We start from the raw sequence: 25,556 nt of genomic DNA, 5'->3' as shown, positions 1-25,556 counted from the left end.
GGGTCTCCGGACTGCGTCCACAGAATCGCCTATCTGACCTCCTTACTATCAAGTCCCCTATTACTACTGCCCTCCTCTTCCCTTCCCTACCCTTCTGAGCTACAGGGCCGGACTCTGTGCCGGAGGCACGGCCACTGTCACTTCCCCCAGGTAAGCTGTTCCTCTCCCCCCCCCCCCCCCCCAACAGTACTCCAACAGCAGTACCTATTGTCAAGGGGCACAGCCACTGTGGTACTCTCTATTACCTGACTCTTCCTCTTCCCCCTCCTAGCTGTGACCCACTTGTCTGCCTCCTGTGGCACCGGTGTGACCACCTGCCTGTAACTCCTCTCTATCAACTCCTCACTCTCCCTGACAAGGCGAAGGTCATCGAGCTGCAGCTCCAGTTCCTTAATGCGGTCTCCTAGGAGCTGCATCTTGGCGCACCTGGCGCAGATGTGGACGTGCGGGAGGCCTGGAAACTCCAGGACCTCCCACATCTGGCACCGAGAACAACAAGCTGCTCTATAATACACTCATACTTCCTCTCCTCAAATAACAACAAAAAATGAATACCAAACGCTCGTTGCCTCGCCCGTTTCCGCCTAAGCCCGTTGAGCTGAAGCCCTTAAGCCTTCACTCTGCTTCCGGCTCACTCCACAGCCCGCAAACTATGCTGCCCGCTGTATAAGGCTCTGTTCCTTTTAAATCTTCCGCGCTTCACTGCCTGACGTCACACGCCTGCGCAGTCCCGCCTCTCTGAACGCCGATGGAAAAAAAACCGAAAAATTCAAAAATGGCTTGCTCCGCATGTGTTTAGATAGGCACATGGATGATGGAAAAATGGAGGGATATGTGGAAAAGTGGGGAGATATGTGGAAGGAAAGGGTTAGATTGATTTTAAACGATTCGACCTCCATCTTGGTCGCCAACAGCAGGCAAAGCTGGGGATTTTGAGGCCTTCCCTCCAAAAGATTCCCGACTGCGCAGTAATGACAGCAGTGAACGAGTGTTTCAGAAATTTTTCCCGATGTTCCTCTGTGCTTTCACGTCCATCTCCACCAAATCAGAATTGTCCACGGCCCCTATTTAACGGAGATGATATAAGTTTTCACTGGAGGGCTGCGTACGCGCGGCGCGCTGCACTCTCTACTCCCAAGTCTCCGAGTGACATGCCTCACAAATTGATGGTGTAGTTCCCAGCAGTCTGCATACAAACACACATGCAATCCAGCCTCTCATTCCACTGATCAAACACTGGAGAGCAGCACCAATGGGAGTAGCCAGTCCCCAACCGAGCACAGACACCACATTCCACCGCCTCTGGTGTCTCCTGTCCTGCACTGCAGCTTGAGCCCTACTCTTCGCTACAACTGAAGCCCCTGCTATCTGTCGCACCACCAAACAAGGGAAACAGGCGACGGCATCTTTCATTATCAATGTCCAACAGGGCCTTGCAATTGCAAGACAGAACATCTAAGACAATCACCTGAGGTTACACTGCATTTTGCCTTCATGCACCAATTCTGATGCCTTCCTGTAACAGACAGCATCACGGTCTGCACCAAGTCCAGCTCCTCCGCCAACAAGCAGCTTACTGATGGGGTAGACTGCAGTACCTGAAGTTCTGGGAATCCAGCTTTGTCTTGGGATCATAAAAAGTGTTTTTAAAAAGACAAAAACACTTTTGGTTGGCCCCCAAGAGGCTCTTGCGTCTGAGTGTGCCACCATCTTACTGGAAATTTCCAATCAAGTTGTAGTTGTCTCAGCCAATCAGAGTCCCACTATGCTGCCCTCCTTTTTTTGTTTGACACATACAAGCCCAATGTGGCTCTGACTTCTCACCTTTTTTCCCAGTCCTGATGAAGGGTTTTGACCCAACACATCAACTGTTTACTCTTTTCCATTGATGCTGCCTGGCCTGCTGAGTTCATCTAGCATTTTGTTTGTTGCGTGGCTTGTTGGTTGTTGTATTTCACTGTTATTAAGGTCATTCCCACAGTTCTGAGTTGGATATCTGCAGGCTTAAGTTCAGTATCTTTGAAATGCTGATACTCTTTGTGGCATGACTGAAATAGCCTAGCCAGTGTCCAATTCAATTTGAATTAACTTGACATTCACTTCTGGCATAAGCCATATTGCTTCCATTGTTTTAACATTGTAAATCTCAAGTCTACTTAGTCTTGCTTCACTCTCATCGGCATCAGATTTTTCATCAACAACATGCAGATTAGTGCTCTTTCTGAAACTGCAACTTGATTTTTTTTTTTAGCTTTTTCTCTTCCCTTTGCAGTCCATTTGTTTTTGTCTGCCTGACATACTCTTTGAGTATGCCCTACTTTGTTGCATTTATTTGTAGTTTCACCTTTAAATCTGCTTTGAAGGAAAACCAAAGGTAGCATATCATTTACATGGTGATAGAAATATCAATTTACAAAAGGATCTGGGTATTCTTCCCTATGCTGTTTACTGAATACACCTGTGCAGGTGTAACAAGCATTTAGGAAGGCAAATAATATGTAAACCTTCTTTGCAAGTGTTCTGAGTACAGGAACAAGGATATCCTGCCACAATTGGTGAGATCAGTTATTTATTGTACATCATTTTAGTTTCCAGTATAACAAGGGTATGCTAGACTGATTCCTGGAATGGTCTGGATAGGTTGGATGTAGGGACGTTGCTTTCCGTGGAAGAGGGTGCAGAGCCAGGGATCATGGTCCTGGTTTACAGGGTAAGAGACTTGAGGCTGAATATTGTACGGTAGGGGTCCCCAACCTTTTTTGCACCGTGGACCTGTTTAATATTGACAATATTCTTGCGGACCGGCCGACTGGGAGGGGATGGTGTTCAAGTAGGGTTAAACTCACCTCAACATGTCTTTTACAGTTAAGGTTGCCAACTTTCTCACTCCCAAATAAGGGACAAAAGTAGCAGTCAAATCCCGGGACACTTTACCCCTGGAAAGACTACCATGACCATGAAGCCTTGTGTGGGCACCTGTGTGCGCATGCACGTACGTGCCGATTTTTTCCCCACAAATCAGTTTTGGCTTAATCTTCCCGAGTATACTGTACATACATTATTTCTACTTTATGCTGTGTATTTATCATATCATTCCTGCGTTTACTATATGTTAATGTTATTTTAGGTTTTATGTGTTATTTGGTATGATTTGGTAGATTATTTTTTGGGTCTGGGAACGCTGAAAAATTTTTCCCATATAAATTAACGGTAATTGCTTCTTTGCTTCATGCCATTTCCGCTTACGAATGGTTTCATAGGAACGCTGTACCTTAGCGGGGGAAATACAGGACAAGGGCGATCCCGTATGGGACAAACAAATTTAGCCCAATATACGGGATGTCCCGGCTAATACGGGACAGTTGGAAACCCTATGTTCAAGTTCAACAGTGCGTGACAGGGAATGAGGAAAGGTGCAGCTGACTCATATCGTTTCCTTGCGGCCCAGTACTGGTCCGCGGCCTGGTGGTTGGGGACCACTGCTGTAAGGAGAAAGATGATAAACGTAAGGAATTTTCTATGACAGGAGGCAGTAAAGAGAAAGCTGTTCTAGACAAAATCTATCTAGGATTATAGGAAGAGTGAAAATGATCAAGCATGATTCGGTGATGGGCTCAGAGAGTAGAATTATCAACTTCTCCAATTTTTGTTTTTTTTTTCCTAAGATTGTGAAAATCCTCCAAGAAACCCAAACTGTGCTTTGTTCCTTCATATTGTAGTTTTCAGAACAAAGCATAGCCAAAATGCCAAGGCTACACAACAAATGTGAACATCAATAATAGCCTATCCTGGACCAACCGCATAGATGCCACAGCCAAGAGTGCTTTCCAGCAGCTCTACTTCCTCAGGAGCTGAACAAATTTAGCATATTCTCTTTGACCTTCATAAGTTTTATTGATGCGTCATTGGAAGCGTCGTGTCTGGATGCATTATGGCTTGGTATAGCAACTGCTCCACCTGTGACTGCAAGAAACTGTAGAGGGTTGTGGACACAGCACAGCACATCGCAGAAATCTGTCTCCCCTCCAGGAACTCCGACATACTTTTTGCTGCTTCAATAATTAAATACCCCACCCATCCTGAACATTCACTCTTCTTCTCCTTCCTATCAGGCAGAAGATACAAATGCCTGAAAACATGTACCACTGATGTTATAAAACTACTGAACGTACTCTGAGTATGATAAGGACTAGTTACAGGTACAGATAACAGTAATTCACTAATTTACAAAAGCTTGTCCTTGCTAATGAAGTAGTCATCATATGAATAAATGCATTTATTTTTAAAAAGCTGTACATTTTTCTCCCTACCTTACCAACTGGTATTGGGCCTTTAAAGAGGGTGGTGAGGCTTAATCTAAATAGGAAGCATATATTTACACTTCTCAACAGGTTTAGCATTCAACAGCCAGAAAACTGATGGGTTTCAAAGCCTGTTAAAAAGATGTAGGTTAGTAGGTGATACGGTTGGGTGTTGAATGGTGGTCCACATCATCTGGGTGGGAATCCTGCTAACCTTTAAGAGTAGGCCATCTAGCCTTTTGAGTCTCTTCTGACATTCACCAAGATCATGGCTTCATCTGAATGCCATTTTCCTGTATGCTTCCTAATTCTTTCATTGTCTGTTAAGTTCAAGGATTCCAGATTGTATATTGTATATATTCAGTGGTATTAAATAGAACTATTGAACTATTGTATATAGGCAGTACAGGCCAATCAGTAAATGTCTTTACATTCACTGCATCATCAAATTAATGCATTCTATTCACAATGCAAAGTTCAGAGTGAATTTTATTATCAAAGTACATGTATGTCACCATATACAACTCTTGAGATTTATTTTCTTGTTGCCATACTCAGCAAATCTATAGAATAATAACTATAACATGATCAATGAAAGATCAACCAGAGTGCAGAAGATGACAATCTGTGCAAATGCAAATATAAATAAATAGCAATAAATAACAAGAACATGATATAATGAGATAAGGATTCCTTAAAGTGAGATTTTTCGTTGTAGAAACATTTCAACAAAAGGGCAAGTGAGTATAATTATCCACTTTTATTCAAGAGGCTGATGGTTGAGGGGTGGTAACTGTTCTTTAACCTGGTGGTGCAAGTAGTGAGGCCCTTGTACGTTCTATTTGATGGAAGCAGTGAGAAGAGAGCATGGCCTGCGTGATGGGGATCTCTAATGATAGATACTGCTTTCCTATGACAGCACTTCATGTAGATATGCTCAGTTGTTGGAAGGGCTTCATCTGTGATGTACTGGGCCGAAGGCAATACCTTTTGTAGGATTTTCTGTTCAAAGGCATTGGGGTTTCCGTACCAGGCTGTGATGCAGCCAGTCAATATACTTTCCACCCTCTACACAGCTATAGAAGTTTGTCAGAGTTTTAGATGTCATGCTGAATCTCTGCAGATTCCTTAGGAAACAGAGGCACTTCTGTACTTCCTTTTTGATTGCACTTAAGTGCTGGGTCCATGACAGGCCCTCCGAAATAGTAACACCTGGAATTTAAAGTTGCTAACCCTTTCCACCTCTGATCCTCCAATAAGGACTGGCTCATGTACCTGTGGTTCCCTTCTTCTGACGTCTGTAACCAGCTCCTTGGTCTTGCTGGCATTGAATGAGAGGCTGTTGTAATGACACCACTCAGCCAAATTTTCAATCTCCCACCTGTATGCTGATTTATCACCACCTTTGATTTAGTCCTCAGAAGTAGTGTCCAGGATCCAATTGCACAAGGAGATATTGAGGCCACAGTCTTGGAGATGATTGATTATCTTTGAGGAGATGATGGTATTGAATGATGAGCTGTAGTTGATGAAGGGCATCCTGATGTATGCATCTTTGCTGTCCAGGTGTTCCAGGGTTGAGTGAAGAGCCAGTGAGATGGTATCTGCTGTGGACCTGTTGCTCGAGTAAGGCAAATTGGAGCAGCTCCAAGTCACCTCTCAGGCAGGAGCTGATATGCTTCATCAGCAACCTCTCAAAACACTTCATCACTGTGGATGTAAGTGCAACTGGGCAATAGTCATTGAGGCAGGTCATCATGCTTTTCTTGGGCACCGGTAGAATTGAAGCCTGCTTGAAGCAGGTGGGTACCACACACTGCAGAAGTGAGAGGTTAAAGATCAGTGAACACACAAGCGAGTTGGTCAGCACAGGTCTTCAGTTTGTGGCCAGGTACCCTGCCTGGTCCAGAAGCTTTCCATGGATTCACCCTCCTAAAAGCAGCCTGGAGCTTTGGAGATGGAGATCATAGGATCATCAAAGCCACTTGTAAGTCCTGTTTATAAATAAATGTAAGGAGTGTTAGAGAGGCTGTTATTCAGAGGCCAGCCACTCCACCACCTCCCCCCCACCATATTCCAAGCTGGCAGGAAATTGTGGTCCCTCCCCATAAAGTCTTTGCAGTGGCTTCAGTGCGTCTTTCAGCACATACTCCTGCACCCTACCCTGTGCTAATTAGAAGCATTTACTTACAGATATCTTGTTGCACCAGAAGACTAATAAGTTCCTTGCTGCTGGAAAATCAACTGTGTTCCTGTAAACACCAGTGGAACCCTCTGTTGTACAATTACTTAGGACAAACCTGACCAGGGATTCGTTTTCCAGATTGTTATTGGCAGCATACATTGAGAGTAAAACTCCCAACAGTGCAGGAAGGATCAGTCAGGCAAGCACGGTCTTGGTGCTTGTTCTATTTGATCATCCTTACAAAGCAAACCTATCATCCCAGGAATATAGTGTACTAAATTTTCATCCATTTCCTCAATACCACTATACTTAATAGAGAAGGAGACAAACAGTCCACAACAAATCACAACCATAATCTGTCCCTTAGTGCTGGAAGGTAATGCCAAACCTACCACTTCCATTAATTAAATAAACAATGGTAATCACAATCATTTACACCTCTTTCATCAGTGACCTTTTCAAGAATTTATTTTTGCTATCCAGTGCCCCTGGCGTGACCAGAGTTTATTATTCGTTAACGTGGATTGAGCCACTTTCTTCAAGGTTGTTGGCTAGGGAGTTCTAAGATTTATACCTAGCAAAGAAGGAATGGCTGTAACTTCACTGGTCAGGATGTTGTGTGATATGGAGAGGACATACAGATGGTGGTGCCATTCTCATGAACTTGCTGTCTATCCTCCTATGTTGAGGTATTCCAGGTGCAGTCTCAATATCTATGTTAGTAAGAGATCTTTATTCGTGTGCTCAAATTCTCTTTTAGTAAAGGCTGACATACCATTTGTCTTCCTAATTGCTTGATGCAGCAGCACGTGTACAAGGATATGCAGATTCCTCAAACTGTCAGTATTGTGCACAGAAGTGGATCATCTCATATTTTTCCACATATTCTATCTGCTATGTTGTAGCTCATTGACTTGTCTATGTCCCCCTAGGGCCTCTTACACCACCCCCCCACCCCCCGCTCTCAGTTCTATTTAGTTGGGTATCATCAGCTAACTTGGAAATATAACCAACACACACAAAATGCTGGTGGAACGCCGCAGGCCAGGCAGCATCTATAGGAAGAGGTACAAGCGACATTTTGGGCCGAGACCCTCTGTCAGGACTAACTAATGCTTCTTTCAGTTAGTCCTGATGAAGGGTCTCGGCCCGAAACATCGCCTGTACCTCTTCCTATGGATGCTGCCTGGCCTGCTGCATTCCACCAGCATTTTGTGTGTGTTGCTTGAATTTCCAGCATCTGCAGATTTCTTCGTGTTTGCGTTTGGAAATATAACATTTGGTTCCCATCAACCAAATAGTTGGAGCCTGTGCACTGATCATTATTGTATCCTACGTCAGTCTGCCAATATGAAAAAGATCCATTTATTCCCACTCTTTTTTTATCCAGTAATTAATTTTCAGTCCCTTCCAGTATGTTACCCCCAGTTGCACATGAAACCTGAAAATTTAAGTACACCACATATACTAGTTCCCCATTAGTGTTCCTCCAGTCACACACTCAAAGAACTCCATAGACTAATCAAACTTGATTTTCCTTTCTTAAATTTAATCTTGATATTTTCTAGGTGGTCTGTTATTATATTTTTATATAATTTTCACATTTTATGTAGTACTATGTCAATATGTTGGTAGTTGTTTTCACTCCCTTAAATAGTGGGCTCATCTTTGCTACTTTCCAAACCGCAGGAAGCATTCCAAAGCCTCTAGAATTTTGAAAGATGACTTCTCTATAAGCCATCTTTATCAAGACAATATTTAATTTCCCCACTTTTCTTTATTCTCCGTTAGAAATTTGCCTATTTGTAAGAGTCAAATGTTGACCTTTGAGTTTTTTCCCTTTTTATATATCAGAAGCCATCATCCATTTTTGTCCTTCTCACCAATTTACTCTCGTTCTATCTTCCTCCTTTATCGATATTGTAGTCCTAAAATGCTTTCTGTCCTCATGCTTCTTTTAACATTATATGCGTCATTTGAGTTAATTCAAACTTTTGTCAATACGAACTTTAGTTTCTTCTGTCAGCCTCAGACCAATCAAATGCTGTGCTTTTTTGTGCCTTAGGATTTTTTTTTGCAAATTGTGTTATTTCTTAAATGCCAATAATTTGTTAATTCCTTATATGGTAATTCTTTACAATTTTTCAATCAACCGTGCCCAAGTTGCCCTGTATATCTTCGTAGTTCAGAAGCCAGATCCTCGCTTTGAATTGAAGTTCATTAGTTTAATTCAGTGTAAAATTCTAACTTATTATGACAGATCTCCCCAAATGTCAGTTTATAATAAACACAGACTCAATGGAACAAAAGTAAAATTTAAATATTGTTTTGAAACAATCTTACGGGGAAAAAAAGAAAAAGAATAAAATAAGAAAGATGTGTTAGTTACCTGTTCCTGCAATAAGACAATTTTTTAGAAAACACTCAGAGGTAAAGTATTAGCAGTGACCCAGACTATTCAGAAAACAATATACAATATATTTTATGTTCAAAACAGGTTGTTCTTTAAAATTTCCTCTAGAGGGAAATGTTTCCCATTCTCCCAAGTGGAGAGGCTGAATTTATTTTCTCCCTTTCCTCTAACAGCTTCAGCTTTATCACTGTTCATTTATATGTGCCGGCAGAAAGCAAGTAAAATCTGGCCAGGGCTGGGGTGGTAATGCAGCAGCTATTTATTTTCGTACTCATTGGTTCTATACTTGTGTTTTGCACTGTGATTACATACATAGCCACCAGTACAGTAGCTGTCCATAGAGTCATAAAGCACTACAACACCGAAACAGGTCCTTCAGTGCATCAAGTCAGTTCTGAACTATTTTTCTGCCTATTCCCATCAACCCGCACAAGGACTATGGTCCTCTATACCCTCTTGTCCATGCACTTATTCAATACAAAATTGAATCTGCATCCACCACTTCTGCTGGCAGCTTGTTCCACAGTTGAATCACCCTCTGAGTGAAGCAGTTGATGCTCAGCTTCCCCTTAAATATTTCACATTTCATCTTTAACCTATGACCTACAACTTGAGCGGAAATAGTCTGCTTACATTTACCCTACTGTACCCCTCATAGAGTTGTATGCTTCTATCAAATCTCCTCTCATTCTCCTACGCTCCAGGGAATAGTGTCCTAACCTATTCAACCTTTCCTTACAAATCAGGTTTCAAGACCCAGCAACATCCTTATAAATTTTCTCTTGTGTTCTTTCAATCTTATTAATATCTTTCCTATAGATAGGTGACTAGAACTTCACATAATGCTCCAAATTCACACAACATAACATCCCAATTCTGATATTTGGTACTCTGCTTTATGAAGGCCAATGTAGCTAAAGCTCTCTTTGTGACCCTACCTACTTGTGACACAATTTTCAAGGAAATACGGATTTCTATCACCACATACCTGTATATCAGTGTTATATCATGACTGGTCTATCAACACATGTGCGACGTTCAAGACTAGAGTTGAATATGAAGCTATATTTGGACTCTGGCTCAGATGGTAGCAGTGTGCCTCTGGCTTCTCACCTGCTAAGCTGGGCCCTGCTGCAGCTTTCATAGTGGTCTTTCTGGTCACTATGTGACACAGAGAGATTCAGCATGGACAATGGTAATGTAATTGGCTATAGCTTTTAAGGAGTTGTGGCTTTCCTGGGGATCCCTCAGGAAGTTTTCCTAACAGATACAGGAACTCCTGAAACATAACTAAACACTGTTAGGAAAGGGGAGACATTTCACTGAAGGGATTTGTTATCTACTCAATGATTAAAGTTGTCTACTACAGCCAGAGCCCTTGCTGAAGTACAAACAGGATCCCCTTAACGTAATTCATTATGAAATACAGGGATGCAGCATATACAATTATATATGGTTATCTGGCATAATGAAAGAAGGTCTTTTCCTTGGTATTTGTAAAATATTCACATTTTAAAGTTCCTTCCTTTCATTGTTTTCTTTTTTCAGAAAATATTTCCTACAGTTCAGAAATCAAAGCAAAATCAGTCACCTGTAAAGCATTTATTGGGTTATGTGAAGAAAGGTTATCAGCCTGAAATGCTAATTCAATTAGTTTAACTATTGAGTAGTTGATCTTTATTTACTGTTTTTAAGAAAGTGTCTATGGTGTACTTTCTTAACTAGATTGAATACATTCAAAGGTATCTGCAATGTTTAGTTTGTTGGCTAACACGTGGATTCTTGGATGTGAATATCCACTTTTACAACAGCAGTCAAGTCACATTTTGCCTTTAAGTTGTTCACCACGTTGGTGATCTGGCACCATCTATATCCCTTGGTAGTGCTGGCTGTATGCCTTTCTGCAGCATGTTTACAACATGCTGATGGCTTTGATTGTGTATATGAGTCTGACTTTGTTCTTATGGCTGAGTCTGAGTCGTAGGTGTCCCTCTTGTAAATCGTTACTCATTGTCTTGCATTATCATAAGAGCTGACTTGCCATATAAAAGAATGGGAGCCTGGGAAAGAATATCACCAACTCCCAAATTATTCATTATCACATATTGAAAGGATATTGCGTATCAGAAAAAAATGTAAGTTACTTCTCTTTCTTACTGCTTGGAGTACAGTGAGCTGGACTGTTTGTGGCTATTCCTTTTAAGATTTTTGATTTCAGCTACTGCCTGCGCTACTTGACTTTCCTCATTGAGTTTTGCTAACGCGGTTTCCATAACAGTTGCCAACTTGATACTAATCTTAAGTCAATGCTGCACTGTTCATATACCATTTCTATAGGTCTGTTGAACCAGAGTGGAACTGATCCAGACATTCCAGAAACAGCCTGAAGGAAGTGATTTGAGGAACTAAACTGAAATAAATGCTGTGGTCAACATAAACACCAAGATGTGGGAAATCTTGAGCAATATACACAAAATGCTGGAGGAACTCAGCAAGTCAGGCAGCATCTGATGGCAGCAGTTTTCTGATGAACCGCCTCTGCCCAAACTATCAACTATTTATTCCCCTGCATAGATGCTACCTGTTTGCTGAGTTCTTCCAACATTTTGTGTCTGTTACATATGTGTTTGTTTTTCTAGTTTACCTGATTTGAATTAGATCAACTATAATACCTGTGTTGTATTCAGTGTTAACAGATTACATACAGTGCATGAACCTTTGTGTCAAATTGCTTAAGTATGTCATGTACCAGTAAGTAGAACTGGTTCTGGAAGTGGGGGGAGGGTTTATTCTTTCACAGACATCATAACTTTTCTATGTTATGTACCAGATACATTTGTTACAAAGCCATTATCCTGATTATCTGCCTTGGACGGCAAACTCAGGTCACTAGTGCAGTTCTCCTTTAAGAAAACGGAAATGGGGATGCTGTGCCAATCTACAAGTTCAATCGAAGTGCAGAGGCCTTAGCATTCCACTCCTGACTATCCTGCTGGTGAATGTACAGTCACTGGAAAATAAAATTGAAGACCTCAAGGCAAGATTGCTGTACCAGAGTGACAACAGGGACTGCTGTGTACTGTGCTTCACGGAAACATGACTATCCCTCGCCATTTCGGATGCAGTATTAGAACTCAATAGCTTCGTCATTCTCTGCTAAGACAGGACAGATCAGTCTTTTAAAGGTAGAGGAGGTGGAGTATGCTTTTTGACTAACTCATCGTGGTGCACAAACTTGGCAGTTCTGTCTCAGTCCTGCTCACCTGATCTAGAATGTCTAGCTATCAAAGTCATCCACTTTATCTGCTGAGGATGTTTTCTGCCGTTATCCTGGTAGCACTGTACATTCCATCTGGGCCAACGTCAGGCAGGCACTGGAGGAGCTAAACAATGTAATCAGTAGGCATGAAACTGCCTTCCTTATCATTGTGGGGGACTTCAACCAGGCCAGCTTCAAGAAATCTCTGAACAACCACCACCAACATATTATCTGTGGAACCAGAGGAGCCAACACACTTGACCACTATTATACCACCATCAAGAAAGCTTACTGTGCTATCCCATGCCCACACTTCGAAAAGTCTGCAGCACCAGTGGTGAGGACAAAGAAGATATGGTCAAATGAAATGGAGGAGTGCTTACAGAACTGCTTTGAGTTGATAGACTGGACAATATTCAGGGATTTATATTTGAATCTGCATAAATATGCCACAGTTGTCACTGACTTCATCAAAGCCTATGTGGATGAGTACATGCCTTTGAGAATATACTGGACATAACCAAACCAAAAGCCATAGGTGAGCCAGGAGATTCACAGTCTACACATGGTATTCTGTGGCATTCAAGACTGGTGATCCAGAACTGTCCAAGTCCAGGTACAACCTATGGAAGTCTATTTTAAGGGCGAGAAAACAATTCCAATTGAGATTAGAGATGCAATCAGTGGCACGTCAGCTTTGGCGGTGTTCCTACAAAGCAAAACCTAATATGAATGTCTGTGATGCTTTATTCTCAGATGAGCTCAGTGCTTTTATGTAGGTTTTGAAAGGGAGAATAAAACTACATCTGTGCTAATCCCTGTAGTATCTGGTGACCCTGTGATCTTTGTCTCGGAAGCCAACATCAGAACATCTTTCAAGACAGTGAGCCCTCACAAGGCATCAGGCCTTGATGGTGTAGCTGGCAGGTCACTGAAAATTGTCCCAACCAACTGGTGGGAGTGTTCAAGGACATCTTCAATATTTCACTGCCAGTTGGAAGCTTCAATCTGCCTAAAAGGGCGATAATCATACTAGTGTCCCAGAAGAGCCAGGTGAGCTGCGTCAACAATTATTGCCCAGTGGCACTCACATCTACTGTGAAATGCTTTGAGAGGTTGGCCAGAATCAACTCCTGCCTAAGCAAGGACCTGGACCTGTAAAATTTACGCATATCCACAATAGATTTACAGCAGATGCGATCTCTCTGGCTCTTCGCTTGGCATTGGATCACCTGTTGTTTACTGACTAAAGCTCAGTGTTCAAACAATCATACCCTAAATTCTAATTAACAAGCTCCAAAACCTGGGTCCTTTAACCTGTCTCTGTAACTGAATCCTTAACTTTCTCACTGGGAGACCACAGTCTGTGCAAAATAACATCTCCTCCTTGCTGATAGTCAACACTGGTACACCTCAAAGATGTGTGCTTAGCCCACTGCTCTTTTTTCTCAACAGCCATGACTGTGTAGCTAGGCACAGCTCAAATACTATCTATAAACTTGCACAACTATTGTTGGCAGAATTTCTGATGGAGACGAGGAGACGTACAGGAGCGAGATAGATCAGCTGGTTGAGTGGTGTCACAGAAACCTACCTTGCACTCTGCCAGTAAGTCAAAGGAATTGATTGTGGACTTCAGAAAGGGGAAATCAAGGGAACACACACTAGTCCTCCTAGAGAGATTATAAGTAAGCACTTTCAAGTTCTGGATATCAACATCTCTATGGTTCAATCCTGGGCACAATATATTGTTGCAATTACAAAGAAGGCTTGAGCACCTATATTTTATTAGGAGTTTGAGGATAATTGGAATATCACTTACAAATTTCTACAGATGTACCGTGAAGAGTATTTTAACTGGTTGCATCACCGCATGGTATGCAGGGTCCACTGTACAAAATCAGAAGAAGCTACATCATGGTCCACAGCATCAAGGATACCTTCAAAAGCCGATGCCTCAAAATGGTGGCATCCATTGTTAAGGACTCCCATCATCCAGGTCATATCCTCTTCTCATTGCTATCATCAAGGAGGAGGAACAGGAGCCTGAAGACACACACTCAACATTTCAGGAACAGCTTCCCCTCTGCCGTCAGGTTTCTGAATGGACAATGAACCCATGAACAATATTTCATTATTTTTCCCTCTCTTTTTGGACACTACTTACTTATTTTTCTATATACATTGTAATTTATAATTTTATGATTATGTATTACAATGTACTACTGCCTCAAAACAACAAATTTCATGGTACATGCCAGTGATATTAACCCTGATACTGATTCTGACATCAATGAGACAATGGTAACTATGTTTTGGGAGAAATTAGATGGTTTTATTCAACATGTACAGATGAAACAAAATGATTCCTGCTAATAGAATCATTTCAACAACACACACAAAATGCTGGAGGAGCTCAGTAGGCCAGGCAGCATCGATGGAAAAAAGTACAGTTGACGTTTTGGGCCAAAACCCTTTGCAGGACTGGAGGAAAAAAGCTGAGGAGTAGATTTGCAAGGTGGGGGGAGGGGAGAGAGAAATGCCAGGGGATAGGTGAAACTTCGAGGGGGAGGGATGAAGCAAAGAGCTAGAAAGTTGATTGGTGAAAGAGAGAGAGGCCATGGAAGAAAGAAAAAAAGGGGAGAGGAGCACCACCAGGAGGTGATGGGCTGGCAAGGAGATAACATGAGGGAGGGACAATGGTGAAGTTGGGGTGTGGGGGGAAGGCATTACTGGAAGTTTGAGTAATTGACATTCATGCCATCAGGTTGGAGGCTACTCAAATGGAATATAAGGTGTTGTTCCTCCAACCTAAGTGTGGCCTTATCCTGACAGTGGAGGAGGCCATGGATGGACATATCGGAATGGGAAGTAGAATTAAAATGGGTGGCCACTGGGAGATTCCGCTTGTTCTAGTGGATGGAGCATAGAGGCTCGGCAAAGCAGTCTCCCAATCTACGTTGGGCCTCGCCTATATACAGGAAGCCATACCAGGAGCACCGAACACAGTATATGACCCTCAAAACCCACAGGTGAAGTATCACCTCACCTGGAAAGGCTGTTTGGGGCTCTAAATGATAGTGAGGGAGGAGATGTAGGGGCAGGTGTAGCACTTGTTATGCTTGCAAGGATAAATGCCAGGGCAGAGATCAGTGGAGAGGGACAAATGGACAAGGGAGTCACGTAGGGAGCGATCCCTGTGGAAAGCAGAAGGTGGGGGGCGGAGGGAAAGATGTGTTTGGTGGTGGGATCCAGTTGGAGGTGGTGGAAGTTTCAGAGAATTATGTGCTGGACGCAGAGGCTGGTGGGGTGGTAGGTGTCAACAAGAGGAACCCTATCACTGGTAGCATGGCGGGAGGATGGGGTAAGAGCAGGAGTGTGTGAAATGGAAGAGATGCTGCCTGGCCTGCGGAATTCCTTCAGCATTTTGTATTTGTTACTCGGATTTCCAGCATCTGCAGATTTTCTCTTGTTTGTGATTTGAATAGAATCATTTCAACTAGTTTGATCAGCACTAAATCAGCTTGTGCTTTATAAATAAATGGCGCTTCATGATGAGGTTGAACACAAGTGATTAAAGTCTGGGGTTTTGCATTTTTTAAATACATTTCACCATCCAAAAGGAATTTCTGATGTGTGCTTTTAGAATGAAAGTGAATCTTATGGTCTTCAAATGTAAATTGCTAATAGATATGACAAAAAAAGTTACCACTTTCTCCAATGTTCTTCATGGTAGTTTTGAAGTAAGTTTAATTGTCTACACTGTGGTTATTAAACTTTGGGTACAGAATACTGTTATAACTGAGTGCTTTTTATAATAGTTCCTTTAATTTTTTGTGGTAGATAGTTGAAGTATTTATGAGGCTAAATGTGTTCAATCTGTTTATGTTGCTGAATCATATTTAATGTGTTTATTCTGACTACTCTGGTTATTTTAAATGAGAAACTTAAACACAATATTTGATTTAACACGTTTATATTCACAGCATGAAGTTCTGTGTGCTATGAGTGTACATTAGAAATATGGACACTGAGGTTAGTCAGGTCTGCATAATTTTTTAAAAATTCTTCCATTTTAGTGAATGGGTAAATGGAAAATCCTAACTCCTTTCCATTATATCATTAACAGGGACACCTAATGGGAAACTACAAGCACAAAGTACTTATTAGTATTTAATCTTACTTAGATTTGACAAAGAAACTAGAAGTAAGAATGCATTTGCTATTTTGAAATGTATTATTTTTGTTGCAGTGATGCCTTTGATTTTCAATATGGTTTGATCATTCTGAGGATTAGCCAAGGACTTGATATATCTCAAATACTTCAAATCCAAGGTAGGATTATGTAGCAGCAATAATCTCAATAAAGCAAATGTACATCTGCAAATCTGAAATGTGAGTGAAAAGCTGCCTGGTAGAAACAAATACTGAAATAATCTCTTTCTCAGGAGAGTTAATGTTTCAGGTATTGTGTACAATATACAAGAGTTTGTCAGTTGGTTGAAATTATTTTTATAGAATTGAGTCGGTGGTGAGAAATCAGGGTAACACAAACAAAATGCTGGAGGAACAGCAGGTCAGGCAGCATCTACGGCGAGGAAAATACGGTTGATGTTTCTGGCCGAGGCCTTTCGTCAGGAAACCTCAAGATTGAATTATTTGTATTAAATATATGGAAAGATGTTCAGAGAATGTCATCACACTGTAGGAAGGTGGAAATGATGTTGCCTTAGGATGGAGCATTTCAGTTATGAGAAGAGATCAGATAGGCTGTGTTTGTTTTCCTTGTGGGGAGAGGAGACCTCAGAACTCCTTTCCCATAATGATGTTATCTAGAATTTTGATGATATAGGCTTAAGGTAAAGAGCAAGAGGTTTAAAGGGGATAGGGTATAGAGTCATAGTCCTTCGGTCCAACTAACCCTGCAAACTATGATGCCTCTGTTAAATCCACTTGCTTGTATTAGGCTTTCCTATCCAAGTACCTGTCCAAATGGCTTTTCAATGTTGTAATTGTATCTGTCTCTATCTCCTCTAATAGCTCGTTCTGTATAACCACCATACTGTGTGAGAAATCTGCCCCTCAGGTCTCATCTCACTTTAAAACTATACCTTCTATTTTAAACCCCCTGTACCCTAGGAACAAAAATGACTCTGTCTACCCTATCTATGTTCTTCATAATCTTATAAATCTCTGGGGTCACTACTCAACCTCCTATACTCCAGTGAGAACAAATCCAACCCATCCAATTTCTCTTTGTAATATCCTGGTGGATCTCTGCAGCACTCCTTGTAATGCTTTAATGTTAATTAACTCCTAAAATGTAGACGAAAACAACTGCCAGGTGCAAATCTCAGTTCAAAATCAAATGACCATTCTTGACATTCACCTTTGAATTGTCACTTGACTTTCGGGCATGCAGAATGTGGAGTTCCTTTTATGTGTGATCCTGTTAATCAGTCACAGTTGGCTAATAACTTGGAAATAAAAGTGATTTCATATTCATTTACTCAGTGCATGTTTTGGAGCAGCCATTCATCATTTGAATTTGGGTCAAGAAGAGAAGAGTAAATAATACCGAAATTTTTAAAGCCAAAATCTTGGTGGATTTTTAGTTTCAATCTTTCATCTCAGTGTAATAAAGAACAATGCACTGTTTTGAGGACATTTATATAAAAATACGTTAGAGCATGGACCTAATTGGTTCTGAGGAAGGTTTTTTTGAGTTGAAACATTTAACTGTTTCTCTTTCATTGATGCTATCTGACCTGTTGAATGTTGCTAACATTCTCTTTTATTTAAGATCCATTTGTAGTTATAAAGTTGGAAAATTTTAAAACCAGTCATTGGATCATTGGAGTAAAATGGTTAAAAGTGTGATTTAGTAGGAACGCTCAAAATGATTTATTTGAAAGGCTATTAGTGAAAGATTCAGGTCAATTAAATAATAATGAATGTACAAACCCCATTTCCAGAAAAGTTGGGATATTTTCCAAAATCTGTGATATGTTAATTCACGTGAACCTTTACTTAACTGACAAAAGTACAAAGAAAAGATTTTCAATAGTTTTACTGACCAACTTAATTGTATTTTGTAAATATACACAAATTTAGAATTTGATGACTGCAACACACTCAACAAAAGTTGGGACAGAGTTAAAATAAGATTGAAAAGTGCACAGAAAAGTCATGCTACTGTGACAATTATAGCCACCTGGGCTCGGGAGTACTGCGGAAAACCATTGTCACTCAACACAGTCCGTCGCTGCATCCAGAAATGCAACTTGAAACTGTATTACACAAGGAGGAAGCCATACATCAACTCTATGCAGAAACGCCAGCGGGTTCTCTGGGCCTGAGCTGATCTCAGATGGACCAAAAGACTCTGGAACTGTGTGCTGTGGTCAAATGAGTCCACATTTCAGTTAGTTTTCGGAAAAAACGGGCGTCGAGTTCTCCATGCCAAAGATGAAAACGACCATCCAGATTGTTATCAGCGAAAGGTGCAAAAGCCAGCATCTGTGATGGTATGGGGGTGCATCAGTGCCCACGGCATGGGTGAGTTGCATGTATGTGAAGGTACCATTGACTCTGAGGCATATATTAGGATTTTAGAGAGACATGTGTTGCCATCAAGGTGACGTCTCTTCCTGGGATGTCCATGCTTATTTCAGCAGGACAATGCCAGACCACATTCTGCACGGGCTACAACAGCGTGGCTTTGTCGACACAGAGTGCGTGTGCTTGACTGGCCTGCTGCCAGTCCAGATCTATCTCTGATTGAAAATGTATGGCGCATCATGAAGAGGAGAATCAGACAACGGAGACCACGGACTGTTGAGCAGCTGAAGTCTGAAGCAAGAATGGACAAAATTTCGAATTGCAAATCTACTACAATTAGTATCCTCAGTTCCAAAACGATTAAAAAGTGTTATTAAAAGGAAAGGTGACGTAACACAATGGCAAACATGCCTCTGTCCCAACTTTTGTTGAGTGTGTTGCAGCCATCAAATTCTAAATTTCTGTATGTTTACAAAATACAATTAAGTTGGTCAGTAAAACTATCGAAAATCTTTTCTTTGTACTTTTGTCGGTTAAATAAAGGTTCACATGAATTAACATATCACAGATTTTTTGTTTTTATTGCATTTTGGAAAATATCTGAACTTTTCTGGAAATGGGGTTTGTAAATATTAAGCCCAGTTATCTTCAAGAGCTGGGGATATAAACTTCTCACAGATAATAAAAAAATGCAGATACCACTTGGGTTCTATCCTTTGTACAAATGCATTTATGCCCTACAATGTTCTACTCATTAATAGAAATTAATATGTATTGAATGCACTAAAATATTTAAATACTTCAAAGAAAATGATACCAGTCACCAACTATTTCAATTGAATGTATCAATACAAGCAGTTTTGTATGTATTGCTCTGGATTTTCAGCATCTGCAGAATTTCTTGTGTTTAATATAAGCAGTGATTGGTTTTGAAATTACGAGCTGAAGCTGTGTAAAATAATGCACTGCAGGGAGCTATTTAACACAAACTGATCACTGTATTTTTACAGACATGATTGGTTGTAAATGCATGCATATGTAGATGATTGGAAAAACGCTCCAGATAGCCCAAGGCTAACCTCAAGTATGTGGGCCTGTGCATAGCAATGAAAATAGAGTATAATAAAGTAAGCATAAAAATTGGCTGGTTGAATAGTGAAAGCATGAATAGAAAAATTAGTTAAATTAATCATAATTCAAGAAATGTAAGCATTTATATAAAATATAATGAATACAAAGGTAACTTTGAGGCAGATGGGAATAGTAGATTTTATTGTAATGTTTCACTGAGCAGTCAGACAAGATTGTCTCCCCATTTGACCGTGCTAATCTTGTGTAACTCTTGTTACGTACCCCGTAACTGGGTTGCCAAACCAGCAGAAATGGATCACTCAGTTGGAGTCTGGATTACTGGAACTAAGAAAGTTTTATTAAAGAAATAAGCAACACAGTACTCTAATAGTAAGGATATAAATGCAACAGGTTAGCAATGAATAAACACACATGTACACAGATCTAGGATAATAGGATCAATCAAGCTCTATTGTCCTCTAGGGGTAAATGACCAGTTTCAAAGTGACGCAAAGTTCAGTTCAATTGAGTTCAGTTCAGTTCACAGTAATCACTGCCGTGGGAGAGAGAGAGAGAAATCGAATGAATATTCAAATGGGATTCCAAACAGACCTTCGATATTCCTCACAGTCAGCTTTCGGGCGAGCCCTTTGTAATGTCTTCTGAGGTCACCGACTGTGACCCCTCCGTTTCAGATACGATCGTTCCTCTGCAGTGAACCTGGCACCCAGGCAAGGGCGGACACACACCAGGTTCCCGCCGAACGTACCTTTCCACCCTGTGCGTCTATGGCTTGGTCCCGCGATCAGCCCTCCAAAACTCCCACCGACTTGTGGGAGACGCACTGCTTCCAGGGTCTCGTTACCTCGTGGTGTCGTGTGTGTCCTGCCTTAGCGAACCTGTCCCTTCTTATCCCCCTGCTGGGGTATCGCCTGTCCATCACACTTCAAACAGTTCAGGGTTTAAAAAGGAGCCGATCTTGACAGCTCTCAGACTGCGTCTCCTTCCGTTAAATTCTCCCGTCTCTTCACTAACATTTCCAAATGCTGCTCCATTGTCTTCCTATCTCTCTTTCTCCTGAAGACAGGTGGCAGATCAACTGTTGATCCCACTGGTGCCAGCACAGGACAGTTAACATCTTAATCTATGTGTACTCTTTGTAACCCTCTTTCGTCACACTCTAAAAGGTCATGACTGATGCCTTTGCTGGCTGCTTCATGCATATGTTCTAGCATTTTTGTGCAACTCTGTACTAAAGTGTACCACCTGTTCCATGACAAACTACTTGCTCTAAGACTGCCTGTGAAAAGTGGGATTAGACTAAGATAAAAGCAGTGATGACTGCAAATACAATTGGAGGAATGTAATTTTCCTCCTCTCCCAATCAAAACTTCTTCCCCACCACACCCACCCATTTGTGAGACAGAGGCTAAGGAAGTAAAGATCTTCACATATTTTTATTCTGTCCTGCTTTCATTTCTTCCAAGTAAAATAATTCCTAGACAAACCACAACATTTTTTAGAGATCCTTGAAGTAAGTTGATATTCAAGTTATCTGTAAACGTTAGTAACATTTACTGTCTTAAATTCAATTGTTGGAAGTTTATGCATTTTTGTTGCAGAGCAGTTTTTTTCCATTATGCCACAGCTCATCAGTCAATGATGTATGGAGCACACTGAGGTAGTGTTTACTATTGAGTCAACAACATTTTTATAAAACTAACTTTCATATTCCTATCTTTTCAGTCTCTTACTGATTATATTGTTTCAAGAATGAACTGATGTGATGCCTCACAGAATCTGTTCTTCCAAACAGTATGATAATAGAAAGGTGGTCTCCTATACTATTCAAATCAACATTGATACTATTGTAGAATGGTATAATTGTTAAGTTTAATGCAGAAATCTCTTGACCCCTGAGATTAAGGAGATTTTTTTCACAGATGCTTTTCAGGGTGACCATTATTTATCAAAAGCAAAAGCATGATTCCCCAGTCATCACTCTGTCTCTGATCACTGCAACTGAAGTAGACAACCAGATTTTCATCCTTTGTTTTGAAATGGGTATGCTTTAACTGAAAGCAAACAAAAATAACACAATTTGCCCCAATAATAGATCAATAAAGTTCAGTAATCAGTTTCAGGCCAGTGTCTAGCCTCCTCTATGCTTAAAGTGAGTAGGCCCCTTTCTTTAAATCACTGATGTGTGGTGGAATGAAATCTTGGGTTTTTTTGTGAGGAAGTACCAAAGATAGGTAGTTCATGAGAAGTAAGTGACAGGATTTAAAATCTATATGCTGTTCCTTGCAGTAAGGATTCTGTGTCCATCAGTTTTTTTTTAACGTAAGCCTATTAGCCAGTAAAAATGTAATTTTTCTGTCAAATACAGTCAGACACAACTGGCTCCAATATATTACATGGCCTCAAATGTTGCCATTCTTTTACTGTACCTAACTTCCATTGGCAGTCATAAAATAGAGCCTTGTTAAACTGCTAATTAGTACATTGGCAAATATTCAGCTGAACATTTACAAAATTATAAAAAAAGGTGCAATGCATGATCTGGTCAGTAGAAGTATAGTAGAATGTTTCAGTGTACTTGTGCTTCATTGTGATGACTAAAGAAAATGGAGCTGAATTTCTGATTCTATAGGGTAAAGTTCCATATCATTATTAAAAATATCCATATGGCAGTTGGCTGCAATGAGAGATGGACAAAATATTGAATTTGCCAAAACTGCTCTTGTGAATCTTCTGGCAAAAACCAGCAAAAGTGGCAGAACTTAGTTACCAGATCATTAATAAAATATCTGGCATGGACTTTGTCATTTCACTTTGTTGTCTGAAGACCATCCTGACTTGGGAAGAAATTTAAATAACATGGTCCTTGTCAAAAGCATGTATTACTTTTTCCTTACAATGTACAAATATTTATGTAACAGTTTCAATGTTCTGTATAAAAGTGCATTGCTTTGGATTTTATATGATTGTCCAAAATCTTTGTGTGCACTGGTGCCAATAGTTTTTCTTTTGTTTACAGAAGAATTACAAAGAAAAGAGCAAGAAAAACTAGCATTGGAATCTGCTAAGAGAGAGGAACAAGAGGATGGAAAACGAGGAATCCGTTCACTGAAATTCTTGAACAGAGCTGTGAAATATAATGCAAATACTCCATTAGCAGTGAATACTCAGAAAAGTAAGGCTTGTTTGTGTGCACAAAAAATGATATGCAGTAATAGCCGAATAATAAAATATTGGCTGTGATTCCAATTTTCTAGCATAATTCCAGTAGGTGACAAGTGAAGCTCCTGGAGAAATTGTTGAGTGTGGGTGTTAGTCATTCTGAGGATTTCATCAGCCGCTTGTTGTGAGATGCTGAAGGATTCTCAACGAATTTCAGAAACTTTGTAAAGTCAAATAGATTTTCTCATGGATCATACATTTTGGAACCGACTTCCTCAAAGGACAGAATTATTGAATGTATTTTGTTTAAAGAAAGCCAAGAAGGTGAGAGATTACTGTCGGTAGGCAGGAATAGAGTTGGTTACTTTCAGATCAACCAGTCAACCACTAATTTATTAAATGGCAAAGCAGCTTCAAGGGGCCAGGTAGTCTGCTCTTAATTTATATGATCATTGACTTGCTGCACATGGTGATTGAAAACTAGCACAGACAACAGATAAGATAGGATTGGAGAGTAGAATAGTGCTCAGCTAAGGTGTATGTACAATCCATTTTTAGTTGAAAGTTATGGTTCCTCTTAAGTTTGATATTATTTAATTAATGTTTAAATGGAATGGTAATTTGAGAAGTAAAAGTAAGATAGTAAGTGGGAATCTGTAAGACAGATAAAGCATACATTTTTTGCTAGAACAGAAATCCAAAGAAAAGAATGGAAGAAATGAAGTCAGAAAGCAATTTCCATCACTGAATAGGAGGGGGAAGTTATTATCAAGAGGCTTTAGAAATTTTCAGGATTGAAAATTATTTTGATAAATTGAGGGCATCAAAGGTAATGCTCAGAGTAAACAAGGGGTGCAATCCAAATTTAGACCCATGGTATGGTTATGAATGTATCAAAACTTTTAAACCAGCAAGGTATTACACCATGGGGTTAAAGAACTATAGTTTGACTTCCAAGATAAGAATTACTGCAATAGAAATTATTTGGAGCTGGCAACAGACAAGTGATAATCAAAAGTAAAACATCTGATTGTTGGAAAGAAAATTAACCACAGTCGGTCAACAAATGCAATATTTTCAGGATATGTGATATTTGGTCACTGTGACATGACTATTTATTACATGGTTTGTGATTTGATACAACCCTCTTAACAATCTATCTGGGCTATGAGATGGAGGAACTGCAACCCTGCCAAATAAATAAGCAAACAACTCCAGGTGAGGGAATATGGCGTAAACCTTTTCAGGCACCGTGCTGTTGAGGGTATCCTTGCAACACCAAGATGAGAGATGGCATTTAGAATAAAAATAGTTTTTCCCCCCTATTCCTTGGGTAGGCTTAACAAATCAGTTCAACAGAATTGCTTGGACCTTAATTTTACAACTTCAGTTGAGACTTAAATTACGGTGACGATCTCACTGATTTTAAATCCCAAGCCAATGTCCCTGAAACATTAGAATTGCTTTTTTTTTTTGAAGCAGTTGTAATTACATTTCTGTTTTTTTAAAATCTAGCTTTTAAAGGGAAATCATACAAAGTCAGGAATTAAATTAGCACATTATGATTTATACTAGTAGCAGAATGATATGCCATTTGGAACCAAAGGAAATGTATAAAATGATTTTTCCTTTTTCTCAAACTAAAACATGACCATAGATTTAGAATGGTCGGCATTTTCTTGTGGCTTAGGATGACTTAATTGCATTCCAGTTCTATAGATTTTGAGGTGGTTGAAGAGACCAATGTGGGAGCTCCTTCTGTCATTTGTGCTGGACTCCTCTGTGGTTCTGAAGAAGAAACTCAAGATTCTGAATATTATCCTGAATGCTCCTTTAATATTTTGATTGTCATGGACCAGAGATTCTCAGAAGGATAAGGATGTTGCACATTTTCATGGCGGTGTTGATAAAAGATCACTTAATTGTTCTTGTATGAAAGAAGACCCCCTTTAGCTATTTGAGTTGCCTTCTGTAGTTGGTCCATGTCTTGGAAGCATGCAGGGATTACATGCATTTTGTGCTGGATTTGAGGACTTGATTTCAAAACTGTTCCCTTCAGACAGCCAATTGTTGTCCTGGCCTAATGAAGGTAATTTAAGAATTTCAAATGTCAAAGTCTGCCTTCACTGGAATATTTTCCTAAAATGTGGAAGCTTGTCTTCCGTATAGTGGTGGAAAATGCTTTTGCAGATTTAAAGCATGTAGTTCATTCTCTTGTACACTTTGAATGAATAAATACCAACTATAAACCACACTTTGGTGACTGAGGTTGGGGTACCTTTGTTCTGGAATGGAAGCAAGAGAGATTGAACAGTTTCTTATTTATTCTGCTGATTAACTCCACTCCAGTAGGAAGCTTGTTGGATGCAAAATTGCAGTAAGATTGAGTGTCATTGACCTCAGTCTGTACTAGAGGAAATCATAGTTGGTGGGGGCTGAATTTGAGTAAAGATTCCAGACAGATGGGTGAGCTTGGCAAGGAGAGGGATTGAGTGGGAATGATCTCTAGGGATGAAAAGTTTAAATAGTGAATCTGCCTTAAGAAAGATGGTGATCTCAGACTGCAGATAGACTACAAACTTT

General features: G+C 40.3%; 1 protein-coding gene across 3 annotated transcripts in view; it reads left to right on the top strand.

Annotated features, from left to right (window-relative positions):
* Nucleotides 1-25,556, top strand: part of slc12a1 (solute carrier family 12 member 1) — a 161,905-nt gene that overhangs the window by 116,832 nt on the left and 19,517 nt on the right. For 2 of the 3 annotated variants that reach the window (XM_072282266.1, XM_072282264.1), the window contains 2 exons: nucleotides 16,411-16,493; nucleotides 22,831-22,986. In XM_072282266.1, coding sequence (XP_072138367.1) covers nucleotides 16,411-16,493; nucleotides 22,831-22,986 — 239 coding nt within the window. The remainder of the gene's footprint in view (nucleotides 1-16,410; nucleotides 16,494-22,830; nucleotides 22,987-25,556) is intronic. The other variant, XM_072282265.1, reaches the window with a different exon arrangement.

Source organism: Mobula birostris, chromosome 18, assembly GCF_030028105.1.
Source record: "Mobula birostris isolate sMobBir1 chromosome 18, sMobBir1.hap1, whole genome shotgun sequence".
Classification (NCBI taxonomy): Eukaryota; Metazoa; Chordata; class Chondrichthyes; order Myliobatiformes; family Myliobatidae; genus Mobula; species Mobula birostris.
This window is presented reverse-complemented; position numbering and strand designations above follow the sequence as displayed.